Genomic DNA, 19,091 nt, shown 5'->3' on the forward strand with positions numbered 1-19,091 from the left:
GAACTTGTCACCAGAGAACATTGCTTAGCTTGTAGTCAAACATTAACCATGGCCAGTTACAAAATTAAACATTGTCTATAGACTATAACACAACACTAGGTTTTGCAACAATGATTCAGTGATGTAGCTATAACCTTACAGATACTTGGCTACCAAGTCAATCAGTTGTTGTCATTGTTTATAATATTTCATGTGGACAGGTCAAGCAATATATGGTAAAGGTCAACAATAACAAGTTGCACTCACTTCAAGTATGAGCTCCATCTGATCATGCAAATACTTCAACAAGTTTTTCATCTCTTTTGCCTATAGTAGTATAATGACAAGTCAGCTGTTTCTATGTAACATGTAGTACACTAACTTCATAATCTCTTTGTATTATATCCCTCTTCATATCATAACAACACATTATCTTAAACATGTTGTTGTAGCACATCATAGTGTAACTGAAATATTCCACATTGAGAGTAGCTCGTATGAAGTTGACAACATCCTACAAAACATTAAGTTATGGGATGTGACATATTCACTATTATTACCTGTCTCACTCAAATAGGTTTACAGTCCCCATATAACATTGTAGCTGTCTTGATAGCATCTGACGAGTCCACCTGTAAATATGAGTATTGGTGGGTGGTGGACGTGGTATAGAATTTGCATTCTGCACACACTCTGAGAATACTAATAGTTGATTGTTAAACACCAGTGAAAACTGTATACACAAACACTAAACTGCTCTATAATTTAACCTAGCCAGTCAACAGTACATGTGATGATCATGGTAACAAACAATTAAACCTTTCCTGCAGGTTAACACAAATCAAAAGCTACACAAAAGAATTCCCAGAATTTATGGGAGGGGACCAAAGATATTAATATTAATGATACAAAGCAGAGTGCAAGTATCTCAGCCAATAAGAGAACCAACACTCCATGCAGTTATGATGAATGATCCGCTGTTGACCTTTAGTTTGACACCTACACTTGCCCTATATGATGAAGTTGAGCCAGCTCTTCCCCATATATGCATGACAAAAGAGAATATGCTTTCTCTATTACTATTAAACTGCATAACAGAACTTTGATGGTCCCTTTAATTTCTGTGTGCAACTACAATCCTACCAGCTCTAAATCTCACCAAATCACAGTAGATCTCATAAATGATTTTGAACTTCTCCTTCATTTCTTTTGGTCAATAGTCACACAATAAGCGAAGTCAGAATTGTATCCAATATTCTATATGACAACAAAAGCATCATTACAGGTTAATGAGGGGTGACCTCAAATATGCTCAAACTCACCATCAATGGCATGAGCAAAGAACCTTATAACAGGATACAGCCAACAAGGAGAGTGCAAAAATTCATGGAGTCGGGAGTACGGGTACATCGTAAGTAGCACCATAGATGGTGTGTGCTCTAATATCTATGGTAGCACCACCAGTAGCCATCTCTACTGATGAACTGAGTATGTGGTCTGTAAGGTCTAGAAGTTGTTATAATAACCGGAACCGGTATGAGGAATGGAACGGAACGGAACGACTAAACCAGGTGAAGAAGAAACCAAAGCTGAACCCAACCCTAACCTGTTAAGCATTATGATGTATTTCACTGTCTGTATGAAGATAAGTTTTTGGTGAGTTCGGGGCGAGCTAGGGTTGGCCCGGCTTCGCCGGGACGCTCGCTCCAACCCTAGCTCGCCTCGAACTCACTAAAAACTTACCCTAGTGCAGCACTGTGTGCTTGATAGTGGAGTTAGCAGAGTGACCGTTCCGTTCCATTCCTGATTCCGGTTATTATAACTCAGATTACTTAATAACTTGCCAGTTTTTATTTGTGCAGTCACGTGCAATATAATGACATCACTATTATCTGCAAGCCACGTGACTAATCCAGTATGCAACTGTTTACTGGGACGTCTTTCCCGTTGGTAGCTACGTGGAAGAGCAAGAAAGGAGTAGCAGTTAAGTGTGTGAGCGCGACCTTTTCGTCACGTAAAAGTTGTGGAGCACTTTAGCTACGAGGACACGTGCCGGCTCAACTATTCTACGTCATCAAATTACACGTGACTGGGTAAATTGCCACACTCAGTTTACAGTTGATATTTTTGATAGAGATGGCTACTGGTGGTGCAGTTCACGGTGTACCCATACTCCCGACTCCAGGGTTTTGTGAATTTTTACACTCTCCTTGTTGGCTGTATCCTGTTATAAGCTTCTTTTCTCGTGCCATTGATGGTGAGTTCTGTCGGGTGAGTTTGAGGTTACCCCTTACTTACGCTTTAAATTCGTTGTGTAGAATATGGATACAGTGCTGTCTTCGGTGATCCTGTTTTGGACCGAAAGCAAATAAAACAGGAAATATACAAAATTCTTTACGAGACCTACTGTGATTTGGTGAGGTCATGAGGTCACACATTGTGGAATGCTCGCGAATAGCTGTATGCAGAGATTGTGATAAAAATGCATTTGTGTATAGAGTTACCAGTTGAGTCAATAGTAGCGAATCCGGAAGAATTTTAACATTAATGGAAATAGTTTTCAAAACCTTGTGTAATACTCTGTGAGGATCTCATAGCTATATAAACACTTAGTTTTTAAAAATCCGTCATAGGATGGTGGAGTTATAAGCAATTTTGTCCCTTAAAATATGCTAAAATTTGTCCATATCTTTCCATTGAAAAAGGTCACAAAAAAATGGCACAATTGAACAAAAAACAATTAATCACCTTTGCAATAACATTTTGAACTTCTGTTTAAATACCTTAGTACATCGACCACAGTGTAGCCTTACTTGTAAAACCCTCTGAATAAAGGTCACTTCCATAGAAGGCCACTAAATAGTTGCATGCATTTAGCATCTTACAGATGGCAAAATAGCATACGCATGGTGAAGTGCAACCACTCTGTACCAGTCATCTACACCCAAAAAGGATTGCGGACCCTAACAAGGGCTGAAGTTTCATCTAGCTATTCAGTGAAGTCATGTGAAACTGTCAACCAGTCTTAATGCTAAGTTTAGCTTTGGTTCAATTGTCAGCTGATATTAATTGAGCAATGGTGATTGTTGTTTCAATATAGTCACCAGGCCATGCAACCATTCAAATAACCATTCTGTATTTCCTCGTATAAAAGCCGCATTCAATTAAACGCCTGTCTTGATTATAATCGGGGGGTTTCCAGCACCTTTGGAAAATAAATGCCTGGTCTCAAATAGAGGCCTAGGCTGTTACCTGAGTCCATTAATGACTTTCATTGTTTCCCTTGTTGCTGCTGTTTCTTCATACTTAGTTTAGAGCCTTCTGAAGGATGAAGGTTACTACTAATAATCATGTGAGTAGTCCGGATGAGTCTGAGTGCATGCAGATATGTATGATAAAACTCTTTTGTATATAATAAAACTATTTTCCAATCAATTTAAACCTTTACTACACATGTTTATATAGTCAACACACTGTATCACTGTTTTCTATGCTTACCATTACAGTGATTCTGTTCTACCACCACCCAAATTCGATTAAACACTGGACATTGGTTGAACAATCCAAAATAAACACCCAGTCTCAAATAAAGGCCCTACAGTTGGACCTCTCTTAACGAACTCCCTGAATTAAGGACACAATAGAAAAAAACCTCCATGATAAGGACAGAAATTTTGGTCCCAACAGGTCTGGTTAATACATTTTTTACCTCTGAAAGAGGAAAACCTTTATGCAAAAAGTGGCCAAAAATTCTGGGTCCCAAAATGTCCAGTCCATAATAGAGAGGTTCCATTGTATTCGTTTACAGGCTGGGTCAAAAATGCTGAGAAGGAAACAAAAGCCCCAGGCTTTTATACAAGGAAATATGGTATACTGTGGTGTTGATATTGGCTTAGCTAGCCCGTCACTAAATTTTGGAAATTATATCAGTAGACATGAGTTATGCACCTTTTAAGTGATACTAAGCTAAAGGAAAGGCTTAATAGTTCAAGTTAATTCTGTTGACAGTCATTAAACATTAGCAGTATAGTTTTCAATAGTTTATTAAACAGCTGATAGATTCCTAGCAGAACACAAAACTTCTATACTGCTTTCTGTAATACACATTTACCATTTGCAGGTTGGTTGTATTCTTGTGGCATATCACAAAGACCAACAGGTGAACTTGTCAGATGTTGTCAAGACAGCTGCAATGTTATGTGGGGAATATAAACCTATTGGATTGAGACAGGTAATAATAGTGAATATGTCACATCCCATAACTTAATGTTTTGTAGGATGTCGTCAACTTCATACAAGCTACTCTCAACATGGAATATTTCAGTTACTCTATGATGTGCTACATCAACATATTTAAGATATTGTGTTGTCATGATATGAAGAGGGATATAATACAAAGAGATTATGAAGTTAGTGTACTACATGTTACATAGAAACAACTGACTTGTCATTATATTACTATAGGCAAAAGAGATGAAAAACTTGTTGAAGTATTTGCATGATCAGATGGAGCTCATATTTGAAGTAAGTGCAACTTGTTATTGTTGACCTTTACCATATATTGCTTGACCTGTCCACATGAAATATTCTAAATTAATAACAACAACTGATGACTTAGTAACCAAGTGTCTGTAAGGATATAGCTACGTCACTGAATCATTGTTGCAAAACCTAGTGTTGTTTTATAGACAATGTTGATATGTAACTGGCTATGGTTAACGTTTATACAAGCTAAGTAAAGTTCTCCAGTGGCAAGTTCCATGTTGTTACTAGTTGCATATCCATGCAGGAACACAAGAACGTTCAGAAGTATTTCATTGGGGTGAAGATGCCACCTGAACTACACAATGGACCATTTCTCTGTTGTTATGGAATTAGCTTGTGTGACCCTGATTGTGGCCATGAATCATTCCTTGGAACATTATTGTACTTGACAAATGAGATTTCCAAGTCATCAGTTGATAGACCTCAAATGATTCAGCACATTGTAGAAATGCTTCGTACTGTTACGGTAAGTTGTATCATCACAATTGTGATATTTTGTGTGAGATAGGGTATACTATACTGTGATGATGTATTGTTAAATGGGGAAATTGTCTTTACCCTTGTCCAAAAAACCAAAACCATGATCGTTATGATTCAATATAATTGGCGAGCCATAGCGAGCATCCTATGGTAGTGTTTGTTCAACTGTACGTCCGACCCATATGACCATTCCCAAAAGTTTACGTAATGAATACGGACAGTCTCAAGCTAAGGCTTGCCCATGATGCTGTGTAGCATCCGTATAGTTAAGTAATGGACCAATCAATGTATATTGCATCTAATTTATGTATGTATATGTATGTAATTGAATGGGTGTACAGGCTTCTAAGCCTCAACCCAAATCACATCATAATCACATCATAATCATGTATTGTTTACTGATAGTCCACTATAATTAGTCACTTACACATGATCATGACAAGTTGCAGTAACAGTGTATAGTTTAGCTAGACAGTTGTCTAGCCAAAACAACTTGCTGCCGGTACTATGTAGGTACAGATCATCCTAAAACCAACCTCATTTTCCCTTACCAGGTTCAAATATTTCACACTTTATGTTAACCTGGTATATACATGTTCCAGCCTCTCCAGAAGTCATCAGCTTCTTCAGCAATCCCCCAACACCCTGTATCTTGGCAAATGAATTCCAAGTATCCTGTGTACTAGCCTGACCCTTTGCTTAAAGTAAAGATCTGGTACACGACTTGTGTAGCCAGTTGGAAAATGACTGGTTGATCATATATTGAAGAATCCATTTTACATCATGGGGTCATTAATGTTTTAATATTCAGACTAGAAAATTTCAAAGATTCAGTGTTATACTGAAAGACATGATACAATCAGTAATGTTGAAAGACTTCTACAAATATCAATCACACATGCTTGATTAGGTCCACTAAACTAACCTGGTCATCCAATCTCTTCTTAAAATGTACACCCTGCATGCACATTAATAGTGTAATAACCAGGACCAAATATTTTACACTTTTCTTTACATGATACAAGTGCCAGTTATTTCACTGAACTAGACTCTTCACTAATTGAATATCCCAAGTAAATTGAACACATTAACAGTGTAACAATCACCTTCACAGTTTTTCCAACCTGTTACAAGTGCCAGCTAATCCTACACAGCTTCTTCAGTAATCTCCCAACTTTCAGCGTGTCTCAGCCTCTTTATATATCACCTTGAGCAATTTCTCAACATCCTGTTGATCACCAAAGACAACACTCTAGTAATCTTTGGACATCATTCTAATAAATTCAAGCAACTCTGCATGTACTACATGTATAACAACCACAATGTATAACAACATTTCTACATGTATAACAACCACAATCAAGTGTAGCTATAATATACTAATGTGATATGAGGTCATGAAATCTATTACATATTATGAGTGGAAAATCCCTTGGATATTACTCATGGTGGGTGTAACTTTCAAAAAAAATTATATTGTTTGGAACATTGATGTAATGTGATTCAATCTCAATAGTTACAAAATAGAACAACATTATGGTGGATGTAGCATGTAGTAGATTGATTAAAATGTTCTAGAAAGTCATATGTTAAACATCATATTATTGTACAATTACATGTCACTATTTATGTTACATCTCCCTTGTTACAAAAAGGAGTGTGGTAAGTGGCTGTGCTACAATTGCAAAACTTAATTACAGTGCTTAGATCAACTAACAATGATAAATTGTGTGCAGTGTGAGCATGAGAGTCGCAGAAATTGGTCTGCATACCTAACTGGGGTCTTGGTAGTTCTTTGCGAGCATCTTAGTGCTGGGACCATTTAGCAGGTGGCCTAGGCTCATAAACTTCAGGGGATTCAATGACTGGTCCATTTGTATCACTATCTGGACTATATAATTGGTCATCAACACTTATGTCGATATTTGCATATGATGCTAAATTCCTCAAATCTGATCTGTTTCTGTGATAATATTGTATGATAGTGTTGTCTTTGTGGTGTCACAATATTGTACAAGCGAGGGCCAGTAACACTGGAAATCTTGGCTGGTTTCCATTTTGCTATCTTAGGCTGCCACGAGTACTGGCTCTCCAACACCAAGATGTTGTGATGGCTTTGCATGTTGGTGATCGTATAGTTTTTGTTGCTGTCAGCATTGGACAAGGTCTTTCTGAACCGTACATGGTGGGAATAATTGTTTTAAGCTGTAGTAAGGTGCTAATGGTGGGTAAAAGTGTCTTTTTTTTGCCTACCCATTAAGAATTGAACAGGTGAGCCAATAATATCTGACCGTGGAGTATTCTGATACTCCAACAATGCTAAATTTAAGTCCTTTCCATTGTGTAATGAATTGTTTGACAGTTTGCACAACTTTCTCAGCCATACCATTGGATTGGGGGTGGTATGGGCTGGAGGTGTGATGATCATTTTGATATTGCTGATTGTAATGTATGGCTACAGAACATTGTCCATTATCAGGACATCCGGTATACCATGATGAGAAAACTGTGATTTAGTATGTGTTGCAAATACCACATGATGAGATGATGGAGATGCCATGACTGGTCAGTACAGGACATCTCTGACTCATCGTTTTCACTCTTCTATTCCCATATGAGGTCTGTTAATTAATTGTAGCATTTTTGGTTACGTTGCCTTTGGAATAATTATCTTTTCGCCCTTGAAAAATACTCCCATCATTGCAACATATTTGGTCATGGAATGTCCAGAATGATAAATACTAGATAGGGACTTTTAATATGCAGTATCTGTGATCACTGATTGCTTTCCAGGATGATACACAAGATCGATTGGATACTTCTGAATTGACATAATCATCTTTTGAAATCTGGCAGGCCCTGGTAAAGCAGATTTTTTATAATGGCCTTTAAAGGCTTGCGATTGGGCATCCCCTAGATATACTCGCGAAACTTGTTACAGCAAAATACAGTGGTGAGCATTTCCTTCTCAATTCAAGCATAGTTTTACTGGCATGGTGTAAGCGCATATGCGATGGGGTGGTTATCTTGTAAGAGGACAGCTCCCAAATACTTACAGCTAGAATCAACTGGCAGTTTAGTGGGCTTCTTGGGGTTAAAGTACTTTAGCACTGCAGCTTCAGTGATTAATTCTTTCAGAGATGTAAAACTCTTTTGCTGCTCATCTTGCCATTTACCCAAATAGGTTAACATACCTAAAAATATCTGGAGCTCTTCTCTGCTTGTGGGACAGGGCATGTCTGCTATAGCTCTAGTCTTTATAGGATCAGGCTTCAAACAATCCTTGCTGAATATATGGCCAATATAGTTGATTTTTTGCATTTTTAGTTGGCACTATAAGCTTGAGATTTCTATGCCTTGCCCTTTCCAAAACTTATTTCAATCGGTTGTCATGCTGTTCGTCATTTTCTCCCCATATCAACAACTTCAACTCCATTGATATTATAAAGCATGTCTGACACAGAAAACCATCTTGGGACGATGGCAGTCCAAATGGAAGATATTTAAACATGTACCATCCAAATAGTGTTAAAGGTACATAGTTTGGCACTGCAAGAGTCAAGCTTAACTTGTCAGAAACCACTAGGATTGAAAACTCTGTGGCATTCAGCTGATCATTCCTCAATTGTACATCATGTATAAGGTTCATGCTAAAAGGCTGTATTCAGATCATTAAAGTCTGAAGATGTGTGACTAGACATGTTGAAACAGACCCAAGACAGCCAATCACAAGTGGTATAATTTTAGCTCACACATTCCACATTCTTTGTATCTCTATCTTCAAGTCTGTGTATCTTTCACATTTCTCGTTAATTTTCTGAGTGAGTCGGCTATCACCAGGTATGGCAATGTCAATTATAAAGGCTGTCCTTTGGTGATGGTTGATATATACAATATCTAGCCTGTTATGAAATAAGCGTTGGTCAGTCTGGATGGTGATGGTAAATCCCAAGATCTTCATTGTAGAATTTTCCAGTACAGATGGGGGATCATGAAACCACTGTTTATCTTCAACTGGTAATTCCCTGAGTTTTGCAAGTTCATAGTGGATCAGCCTTACCACACTATCATGTCTTGATTTGCATTGTGTCTGGGCGATAACACTACAGCTGCTCAAGATATATGATCCACTGACTCAACATGTAACCCATACAGACAACACTGGGCAGAGCCAGGCTGGTGAAAAGTGTTTATTTTGATGCAGTCCATTGTTGTGAAACATCAATGCAGCCATCAATGTCCCTGGCAAACTGACCATGCATGGTTTAGCTTTCCAACTATCATAGTGGTGTTGTTTCCTCTGTGCCTTAAACTTAGATGGAGATTCTAAAGGAGAAGACCTCTCAGCACACTGGATGAATTGCTTGCAACAAAGGCTCTTCACTGCTAGCCAAATACTTAGCCCAAGTGTGGTACACTGTGTCTTCCACTGAAAGCAATCCGCAACCACCATTTTGTCTTGATACATACAATCTGTCAATGTCATCATTTTATATATAGGCAAGGAGCTTTCGAGTGGAAATGTCCAGCTGTTGCAGGTATGTTACAGATCCAATTTTGGAAACTAATTGACTGCTCAGAAATTACCAAAAGTGGCAATTTCTGGCAACCAAAAGTAGTTTTTGGCAACTTTTGATGGTTCAAAAAGTTTGGGCAGTGGAGGAAAGATGCCAATTCTGGCAAGTTTCTAGTTGCCCATAATTGCCACCTTTGGCATTTATTAGCAGTTCAAAAGTTGCCAAAACTGAAAGTTTCCAAAATTGGCAAGTATTGTTTTGCTTTGAGCAACCACAAAAAATGGTGCTCCAAAGCTACCAAATCTGGCAGTAATTGTATTTTTACTTATAAAGGACAATAAACCCATTGATTGTGGGATTTGGTTTGCCAAAAATTACCAGAAGTGGCAACTTTTGGATGCTGAGAAATTAGTGAGCAGTTCAAAAGTTGCCAAACTTGGCAACTTTTGGTTGCCAGAAATTACCAATTTTTGGCAATTTAGCTATTTCTGGCAACTAAGCATATCACTTTTTATGCAATGCAAAGTTGGAAATTTTTGCGACCAAATTGGAACATTCTTAACCACACAGAATTATCATAGCTATTAGACACTTTTCAAGCTGGACAAAAGTTGCCAAAACTGAAATTGTTCCAAAATTGGCATTGTCTGTGTTGCTTTGAACAACAAGTAGATGGTGCTTAAGTGCTATCCCACTTTAATTATAATATGCAATAAATGGGCTGATTTAGTAAATGTAAGTTAATCAGTTTCTACAATGTGGAAGATTTGAAGTTAAGATTGTCTATATCACATCCACTTCTTAATGACCCTTTTACACCTATGCTTGGCCAAGGGTGTAAATTCCTTGCATCACGGGTTATTGTTTTCTTCTTCTTGTACAATTTCCAAGACTTCTTCTTCCACAGAATTGCCATTGGAGTTACCAACTCGATTGCCATTGCCATCGAGTTGTACTTTTATATAATAAACATATTATTGTTCAGTTATTCATAAATTTTAACTGCTTAAAATATGAGTGTGATCAACAAGCTACCAATAAAATGTACATACCTTATTTACTAGTAGTTGCACTTGAGTAGTTCCACAATCAATTTTAAAAACTTAAACAAAGTTCTATGAGTAGCGATAGATTTTGAATAATTGCCACATCAATTTGAAAACCAAGGTAATGAACACTGTGGTATTTAACCATGTAAATACGGAACTTATTTAAGGGATAAGTATAATTTCGTTCTTTTTAATATCAGTCAGGTTGCTGGAATCTAGTACAGTCACAACGCCTTATTACTTTTGGCAGGTTAATATGTTCACTTTCAAAAGTAATCTTTTTTTGCCAAAAATGGCAATTTTCCACCTACAACACAGACTGAAAGACACCTTCTTACCCGCATAAAATTCCACTCATTTTTTGTTATTCTTCTTTTTGCAACACTGTAGAAAAATCACTATAACTCACTCATGCTTTAGTCGATTTTCTTCAAATTGAAGGGCAGTTGAAACTGATTGCCCGATGAGATATAATAATTGCAACCTAGCTGTGTGAGTGAATAGACTATTTACGTGGTATAATAAGCATATTTTTAAAGCATCGACTTCTTATTTGAAGTGATTTTAGTCACTCTGAAGACACTTTTCAGTTTGATTCTACTTAACCAAAACTGCCAAGGTGCCATGAAGGGATTGTGAAGCTGATTTCTGGTCATATTATTTTTTTGTGTGAATTTTTATGATTCCTATTATACAATCCTACTGTATTGTATGATGTACCTTCAATAAAATTATTAATATATATATATGCAGAAATTTCCCAAAATGGAAATTGTGAGCACCTCAAAAGTTGCCTAAAGTGGTAACTTTTTTGTTGCCAGATATGGCAATTATATAAATTGACACTTTGGGTATCAAAATATTTTTTGGCAAACTAAATCCCACAATCAATTAGTTCATCATCCTTTATAAAAGGAGTAGTACACTTATTGCCAGAATTAGTAGCTTTGAACACCATCTTGTGGTTGTTCAAAGCAAAAAAACAGAAGTTGCCAATTTTGAAAACTGTAAGTAGTTTCCAGTTTTGTCAATTTTGGCCTGCTCGTGTTAAAAAGTTGCCAAAAGTGGCAACTTTTGCTGCTCAAAAATTGTGAGCAGTTGCCAAACTTAGCAAGTTTTGGTTGCCAGAAATTGCCGTTTTTGGTAATTTCTGAGCAGGTTTAAAGTTGCCATAATTGGTTTGTAACATACCTCGCTGTTATAGTTCTAGTGGTGACCACTTCAATATTCCAACAGTATAACGTATTAGTGGCAGTGCCTACATGTTGAGGCCGAGATTAAATTCTGTCCATTTAGAGCTGATATTAACAATAATTATTATTATGTTTAAATAATACCATATATATATATACTTGAAAGCATATGTACAGGAGATTTGACAAGTTTAACTTGAACTTTAGAGTGAAAGATGTCTCCTTAACATCTTATCAGTCCTTAGCAACACTGTCTTCTGTAATTGATGAACAATGATTTCAGTTATTTGGAGGAATTCAACAGTTTTTTCATGTAGGGAACCCAAACCACCAAAGACCAACTCAACATTGGTGTTCCATAATAGCTGAAGCTCCATTTCCAAGTCCAAATACTTCTTAATTTTTTCTCCATGCTTGTCAACCACGTGACGGTCCATCACACAAGCTACGTCAATAATTTTGGTACACCTGGACACCTTATCTATCAAAACTAAATCAGGTCGTCTAGCAGCAATACCATGATCAGTAAAAATATTAAAATTGTAGAGCAGCTTATAGCTGGAATTGTCTAAAACAGGTTATGCTTTTACAGTGCATGGCTACAAAATTGTGTGTACAAAAAATAAGAACTAAATTAGAATCCAGCAAATACCACTGATGGCCTAATACTCACAAAACTAATTAAGTGCACTTAACTACTTACTTATAAATTTGTAGGTGCGGGGTTACAAGAACAATTATTACACGGAAAATTATATGGGTATTTGCAAAGTGTGAAGCTACCATTAGGCTTAACAACAGTAACCATGCTATTCAACCAGTGATTGGGTTCTTCAACCTTTCAAGTTACACCTAGCTTTTCCATTTGGATTACCGTATTTGACCGGTTAATAGCCGTGGCTACTATAACTTTCAGCAAGCAAAACCCTGTGGCTACTATCCGAGGGCAGCTACTATGAGCTTGTGTGGCAGCAGCCTGCAGCATTTATATGGATTCATGAGTGGCTGACCTTGTTTAATCATCTGTGAATACTGTCATTAATTTTAACTTCTCTCAAAAATGCTATTCCTGGCTTAAAACAACTCCTTTTCCTGGTTTCTGCTTCAAACATGTCTAGTCAACACTTGCAACAGTATGTTCAGATACAAGCAGTGGCTCTTATCTGAGGGTGGCTCTTATGACAATGATTCTAGGCTGTGGAGTGGCTACTATCCGGGGGCAGATATTATATGAGCCACGGCTATTAACCGGTCAAATACAGTAGTTCCTCTTGGATATTGGGTCGCAAAGTGACTGGGACTCTTCTAGGTGGTCAGCAAAAACTTTTGTCAACTTTGATATGATAGTTATGCAACCAATCCTTCAAAAACAGCTGTATGAGTTAAACAAATCAGTGGTGTTATGTTGATGGCGTCTAAGCGTTAAGAGGCATGTATTTAAATCAGTGGCTATAAATATAGCTGGGCATGTCCCTCAATCTGTTGATTTAGATTGTGAAAGGTTGCTCAATTGTTATTGTCCAGACAGTTCGTGAAAGGCCATATCATGCAGGTACAGTGTCTCCAACTGTCTACCAGTAATACCTTGTAATGCAGCTGAGCACTGCTTTAAATGGTGGCTAATATAGAAGGTGTTGATACAGAAAATTAATGCCTTGATACGGTTTCGTTTCATGAAGAAGAAGTCAACCAGCATGATTGAAGATTAAAGTAAAGGCAAGATGCAGAAGGAAGACACTTGCCAGAACCCCATAAAGGTACATGCCACACATGAGCCAAGTATTGTGATGAAAAATGATGGTGGCATGGGTTTAGCAATTTTTAAAAATTCAATATTGGTGTATGTATGCATTTCAGCCATACACAGCCTGTGATATAACTGAAGTTGGGATTAAATGTCCACTAGTGTATTTAATGAAGTAGGGATACAAGTGGTGAAACAAGAGATGAATGATGCTATTACAGGATAGCTCCGTGAAGATCGTTTATTATATGCTGAGCTGACATACCAGCAGTCAAGGAAGACCAGCTAAACTGTGATAGTCGTCGATTACATTTATTTAGAATTTGATTATTATAAATGTTGCACACTTTAAGGATGCTGAAGGTCCACCAGTATCCTGCATGTAGCTACCAGTGGCCAAGTTAATCACATCAATGCATCGATGTGTCAAAAAAAAAAAATTCTAACGAAACTATCCCTACCACACTTCCCTTTTCTTACCACTTTGGGTGGACGGTGTTAATGTATGGTACTATTGTTAGCACATTCAGTTCTACAATAGCATAGTAGACGGTAAGTGAACTATATGGGGAGCTAATATGCCAGGAAGGCCAACGAAGATCATCAATTACATGCTGAGTTAACGTGCCAGCAGTCGAAGAATGCCAGCTAAACTGGGAAGTGATAAACGGCGTGGGTGATGAGAATCCAACCTAGTCTCATCCGAGATCCTTATACGGTCACTAATCAGTTGTAAACACCTGACAACAAGTATTCGATATATTTCATGTGAGAAAAGGTCACCTTCCTTTCATCATCTGGCTTATGTACTGGTGACGTGACATCGCTCGCCAACTAAAGCAGTGACCTATCATGCTAAAAGGGGTCACACACTGTGATTTGTAATGAATGTCATGAAGGTTACAAGGCATTGCACGATGCAGCCATGTGTTTCTATTGTGTAGTGCTACACCCTAGCATCAACTGCCCCGGAAATCTCCAATTATTAGACCTGGTAAAGGGGTTGGAAGTTCCAATAGTCCAAAAGCATACTAACATGAGTAAATTCAGTGTTTACATTCACGTGTGTGACAGCGAGCTATATAGTAATCACCTACAGTTCATCAAAATGTGTAAATCACTTAGGTGCAAGCAGAGCAGATGAGCTCCCAGGACGATATGGTAATGCCACATTCCCCCCTGGGTAGTTGTTTCGTGATCCCAATTTTGGCCATCCAGTAGATTGAAAGTAGATACAGTAGCTGTTCACTGTGTCAGTAACACTCAAAAGCTGCACAGTGCCTGGTTGGCATGTAACTTAAACCTGCCCTCATTGCTAGGGTCAGCACTCATCTGGACAGAAATTGGTCGATGTATGTTGCACTTATAGGACAACTTACCTACCATGTATGTCAGTTATTGGGGGCGAGCCCCACACTAACGAAAGAGCCATAAGTCATCGTCAATTACACAGCAACTTCATGATTAAATACAAAAAACAAACCTGACAAGTTCTTTAGTGTCACACAAGGACGCAATAATATACAAAGTAGTGTCAGTCATCGTCAATGTCACAGATGTAATTAACGGTGTAGATTACTGGACTTTCTTATTGGTTCTGGTAATTGTGGAAGTCACGGCAAAGTTAAACAGCGTAGGTTACTGAGCTTATTTGTACTGTTAGTCATTGTTCATTACACGGAAGTTAAATGGCATGGATTACTGAACCTCCAGTTTTGCTGTCAGTCATTGACTCATCATCAATGTCATGGCGATTCTTCAAGACTTGTTGTAGTACAATGGATAGAGATTACTTCCTTCGAATGAATACCAGCTAAGAGGCTGCCCGCATGTTTTTGGATCTTCAATAGCAGCGGAAGCGCAAACATGCAACTACAAGATAATGCGCACTTTCACAGTGATAATCCAGACTATTTACAACTAGATGATGACATTGATAGCACCTAGTGACAACAGTGATGAAGAGTCACCAGATTACTCACCATTTGAACTGAATGCACAGTCTCCGACACTTCCAACCATAAAATGTGGTGGTATATAAACAAAATTCAAATAGTTACATGGTAATATTGAGGTAGTTATTCATTACTTAAGGAACATGTTCCAATATATGTAATGACTGCCACTGCTTCACTACCTACATAACAGAAACAATGCCATAGTCACCAGATCATATACAGCACAATTACAACTACACAGGCTCACCCCATGATGCTGATAGCATCTGTCTAGTCAAGCAGATGGTGTAAATGGAGGTAGGCTCAATGTGTAACGTCACATCATCACTACAATTTCAGCACAGTTATTACATCGATAAACACCCCTCCCCTTTTAGCCATTATGTGCTAGGTCAAGCCCACTCACTATTTACTGGCGCATGCAATCCCAGCTCTTGACGGGGCAATCAAGGGTTAGTTTGGGGTCATTGACATGAGCTGAAAGTAATTCGGGACAGGATAAATGGAGTGCTAGAGAGAGGTAGCAATCTAGGTGAGAGGTGCGAAACAAGTTAAAGCCATACGTGTATAGAAAATGCAATACTGATCTTTGAAAGAGGGAAGTCATTAAGTACACAACTGAGTTATCAGTGTTCTTAGTATAATGATGGTGGAGAACTAGGCTAGATAAAGCGATGTATTGAGCCATATAACACATACAAGTTAATGAAACATACCACAAAAGAATGTGCAAGGAGCAAAAGTATTGGGAAGTACCAATACAGGTTACACTGAATTACGAGACACAACAAAGTGTATATACATACAATGGTCAGGTTAGACCCCAGTATGTCATGGGCAGAAGCACCCAGGACTGTTTACTGAGAATCTACAGCGACAAACCTAATGAGTTTGAGCAAGACGAGATTACCTTGGTGCCAGTGGAGTACCATCAAATTTCTTCGCTTTGACATTCAGAGCACTGGGCAGTTGCGGTAACATGATCATTGGACACCACCATGGACTCTACAAGGGACTCTGACATTGGTACAGGTGTACGGTGACAATACAATTAGTACAGTACGGTAGAAAAGGTAATGAACCAGTTGCACTGAGGAGTGCTTGTGTATCAAACAGTACGGTTGTATTGTTTAGGTAGGGATCGTGGTGAATGTTTCATGTGCCGCCCAAAATTCCGCCTTTAAAAATCATCCTACAGACATTTTACACAGCGAAAATAAGCATTGAGATAAAAGTGACAGGGATGGATTACAGTATGTTAAATGATGGCACTTCATTTATACAATAGTTTACCAGTACGGTACATGTGTCGCAAAAAGTCTTTTACTCAGAAGGCTATTTCCAAATATCAACGGGTATGTTAGGGTTAATTGGTAAATGGTATATGGATGTTGTTAATTACACGATATGATAAAAAGGGGGTGTATATAGACAGCAGAGTTGATTGTTTAGTCTTGGCAGCTCCTGCGTTGTTGAAAAGTTGCTAATAGCATGCTAAGCACAGTGGGACAAAATGGTGGTGCATGCATATGGTTAAGTGAGGTGAGTGTTTGACAGGACCCTAATCCAGAACGCATATGATTGAGGGGTCAAAGCAAAGGGTAAGCAAACAAACAAACTAAAACAAATTAAAGAAACCCCCGTTGCTTGGGTGAGGCCTGGATTGCATAGCAACCCAGCCTCTGGGTACAGTGGGCACTGATGCCCACGTGTCTCACCCAAGCCTACTGAGGTCACGTGAGCCGTTGGGAAGGCCGTGGGCGTGCAGTAACGAGCAATCCCTTACCCAGCACGGGGGGCAAACCTAGGTAGGTATTAGAATGTCGTCGTACTGTGTAATCGTAGCCAGTTAAATGTTTGTAATTTTATATCACAACATATTTGTATCATGGGTATGATGTCTCATAATATCTCTACTGTGTTGTTATTGCATACAGGTTGATGAAGAAAAGGTGGACAAGCATATCAAGGAAATAACATCAGAAATACCAACCACTTCAACTGATGTCAAGTCTGAAGTCAGGAGGGTTAAAGCATCACTTCTTAAGTCCTCATTAGATCAAAAACTAACAGTATCTGATAAAATATTAACCATCACTCATGACCGCAAACTTCAGCAGGCTGTGCTTGATATATCCAAACAGAAGGTGTTATCTTCAGATAAATCAATGGCAGGAAAGTCCAAACCAACAAAAGAGCTGAAGCTTCCAGAGGAAAAGGTTGCTGTATCACAAAATCCTTCACCAGACCCTAATTTCATGAGAGGAGTTTGGTCTCGTGATACACCAGCCAATATGCAAATAAAACACCTGTATTTAGAATTTAACTACAGAAATACTAAGAACCTTGCTTACTTATCTGAACCATGGATAATACAAACAAGTGTAGAAAACATGTGTCAACTGAAGGCTGTGGTGGAAAAATATGCCAAAAGGTTTGAAGATAAGTGGCCACGTACAGTTAGTAAGGAGGGTGAACGTCGATTAAGTTATTCACGTTCTCAACCAGACAAAGTTCTGAAAGAATCACGGCATGCTATTACGATGCTCAAATATTCCAGTGAACTATACTAATGACCTCATCAATCTTGTACTGGACTGTCCTATGGTTATCTGTTGTGTTGCACACATCCTAACATGTTGTAATGTGTCACTTGTTATATCAATATTATTACTTGTAATCTGTCTTGTCATACAATTATCATAAGTTATATGATACAAATACAGAGGGTTAGGTTACACTATATATCAGCATGCTAACATACACAGAAAGCACTGGAATTTTTGACATATTTTATATAGTTGTACATAGTTTTAATTCACATCTGCAAAAAGTTAAAGGAAAGTGAAGTTACCTTTAAAGAGAATTAACCAAGCTTGTAAATAGCTACGTGTATGAGAGCATCACTTGATGATAAAGATTCATAGCTAGTTACAATGCACCCCAGCATATCCCCTACAAGAAGAATTGCAAAACTGGACTCATGCCAAATTAGTGTGGAGATAAGTTGTGCTGCAACCTTTACATTACCACAGATTAACACTTGGGTCAATTATCTGAATGTCAAATAATTGTTCTATTAGAGCATTTTATTCACAGGTATATAATTTATTAGTTGTTTGGTGTCACATATTAAGGTACGTATACAAATACCCCTCTGCCATATTTGTTTACATAATTGACTCTCCACTGTTATTGGTAATCCCATACAGAAACAGCATGGCTGTGTTTGTGTAACTGGCAACTACAGGGACTAATGTAGCAAGACTTAACATAGAACACAAACCAATAATCTCTGTTATTAACTTGCATGTACGAATATTCATTCTTGGCCACACCAGTTCTTAGTAAATTCTAATAAGTGATTTTTTCTACCACTACTAGCCAATTTTAGAAGGAATTGATTAGAGGCTGGATGTAGCACACAAGTCAATGACAATAATATTATTTGCATTGACATTCATTCTCAGGTATCAGTTGTATTATCACACAGTTGCAATGTGTACTATCCCAGATAAGTTATTTTTGTACAGTTGAGTTAATTTTGCATGATTTTTTAAATCAAATGCTAAACTAATGTATTTTTAAGTATGTGATTTTTAACAATTTGTGTAAACAGCAGGATC

At 37.9% G+C, this 19,091-nt stretch overlaps 1 protein-coding gene across 1 annotated transcript; it reads left to right on the plus strand.

Annotated features, from left to right (window-relative positions):
• The first annotated feature begins 1,956 nt into the window (after positions 1–1,956).
• On the plus strand, positions 1,957–18,162 carry LOC136251648 (uncharacterized). Its single transcript, XM_066044103.1, has 7 exons — positions 1,957–2,236; positions 2,298–2,395; positions 4,100–4,210; positions 4,257–4,388; positions 4,444–4,503; positions 4,769–4,990; positions 17,403–18,162. The coding sequence occupies exons 1-7, from the start codon at positions 2,116–2,118 to the stop codon at positions 18,036–18,038; spliced, it is 1,380 nt and encodes a 459-aa protein (XP_065900175.1). The 5' UTR covers positions 1,957–2,115; the 3' UTR covers positions 18,039–18,162.
• The last annotated feature ends 929 nt before the right edge of the window (positions 18,163–19,091 follow it).

The sequence above is a fragment of the Dysidea avara genome, chromosome 3, assembly GCF_963678975.1.
Source record: "Dysidea avara chromosome 3, odDysAvar1.4, whole genome shotgun sequence".
Taxonomy (NCBI): Eukaryota; Metazoa; Porifera; class Demospongiae; order Dictyoceratida; family Dysideidae; genus Dysidea; species Dysidea avara.

Bases quoted from the DNA above. Each gene is read 5' to 3' on its own strand.
- LOC136251648 (XM_066044103.1), top strand. From the start codon at position 2,116: ATGGCTACTGGTGGTGCAGTTCACGGTGTACCCATACTCCCGACTCCA. The intron at 2,396-4,099 runs GTGAGGTCATGA...TACCATTTGCAG, and splicing joins ACGAGACCTACTGTGATTTG to GTTGGTTGTATTCTTGTGGC. The intron at 4,504-4,768 runs GTAAGTGCAACT...ATATCCATGCAG, and splicing joins AGATGGAGCTCATATTTGAA to GAACACAAGAACGTTCAGAA.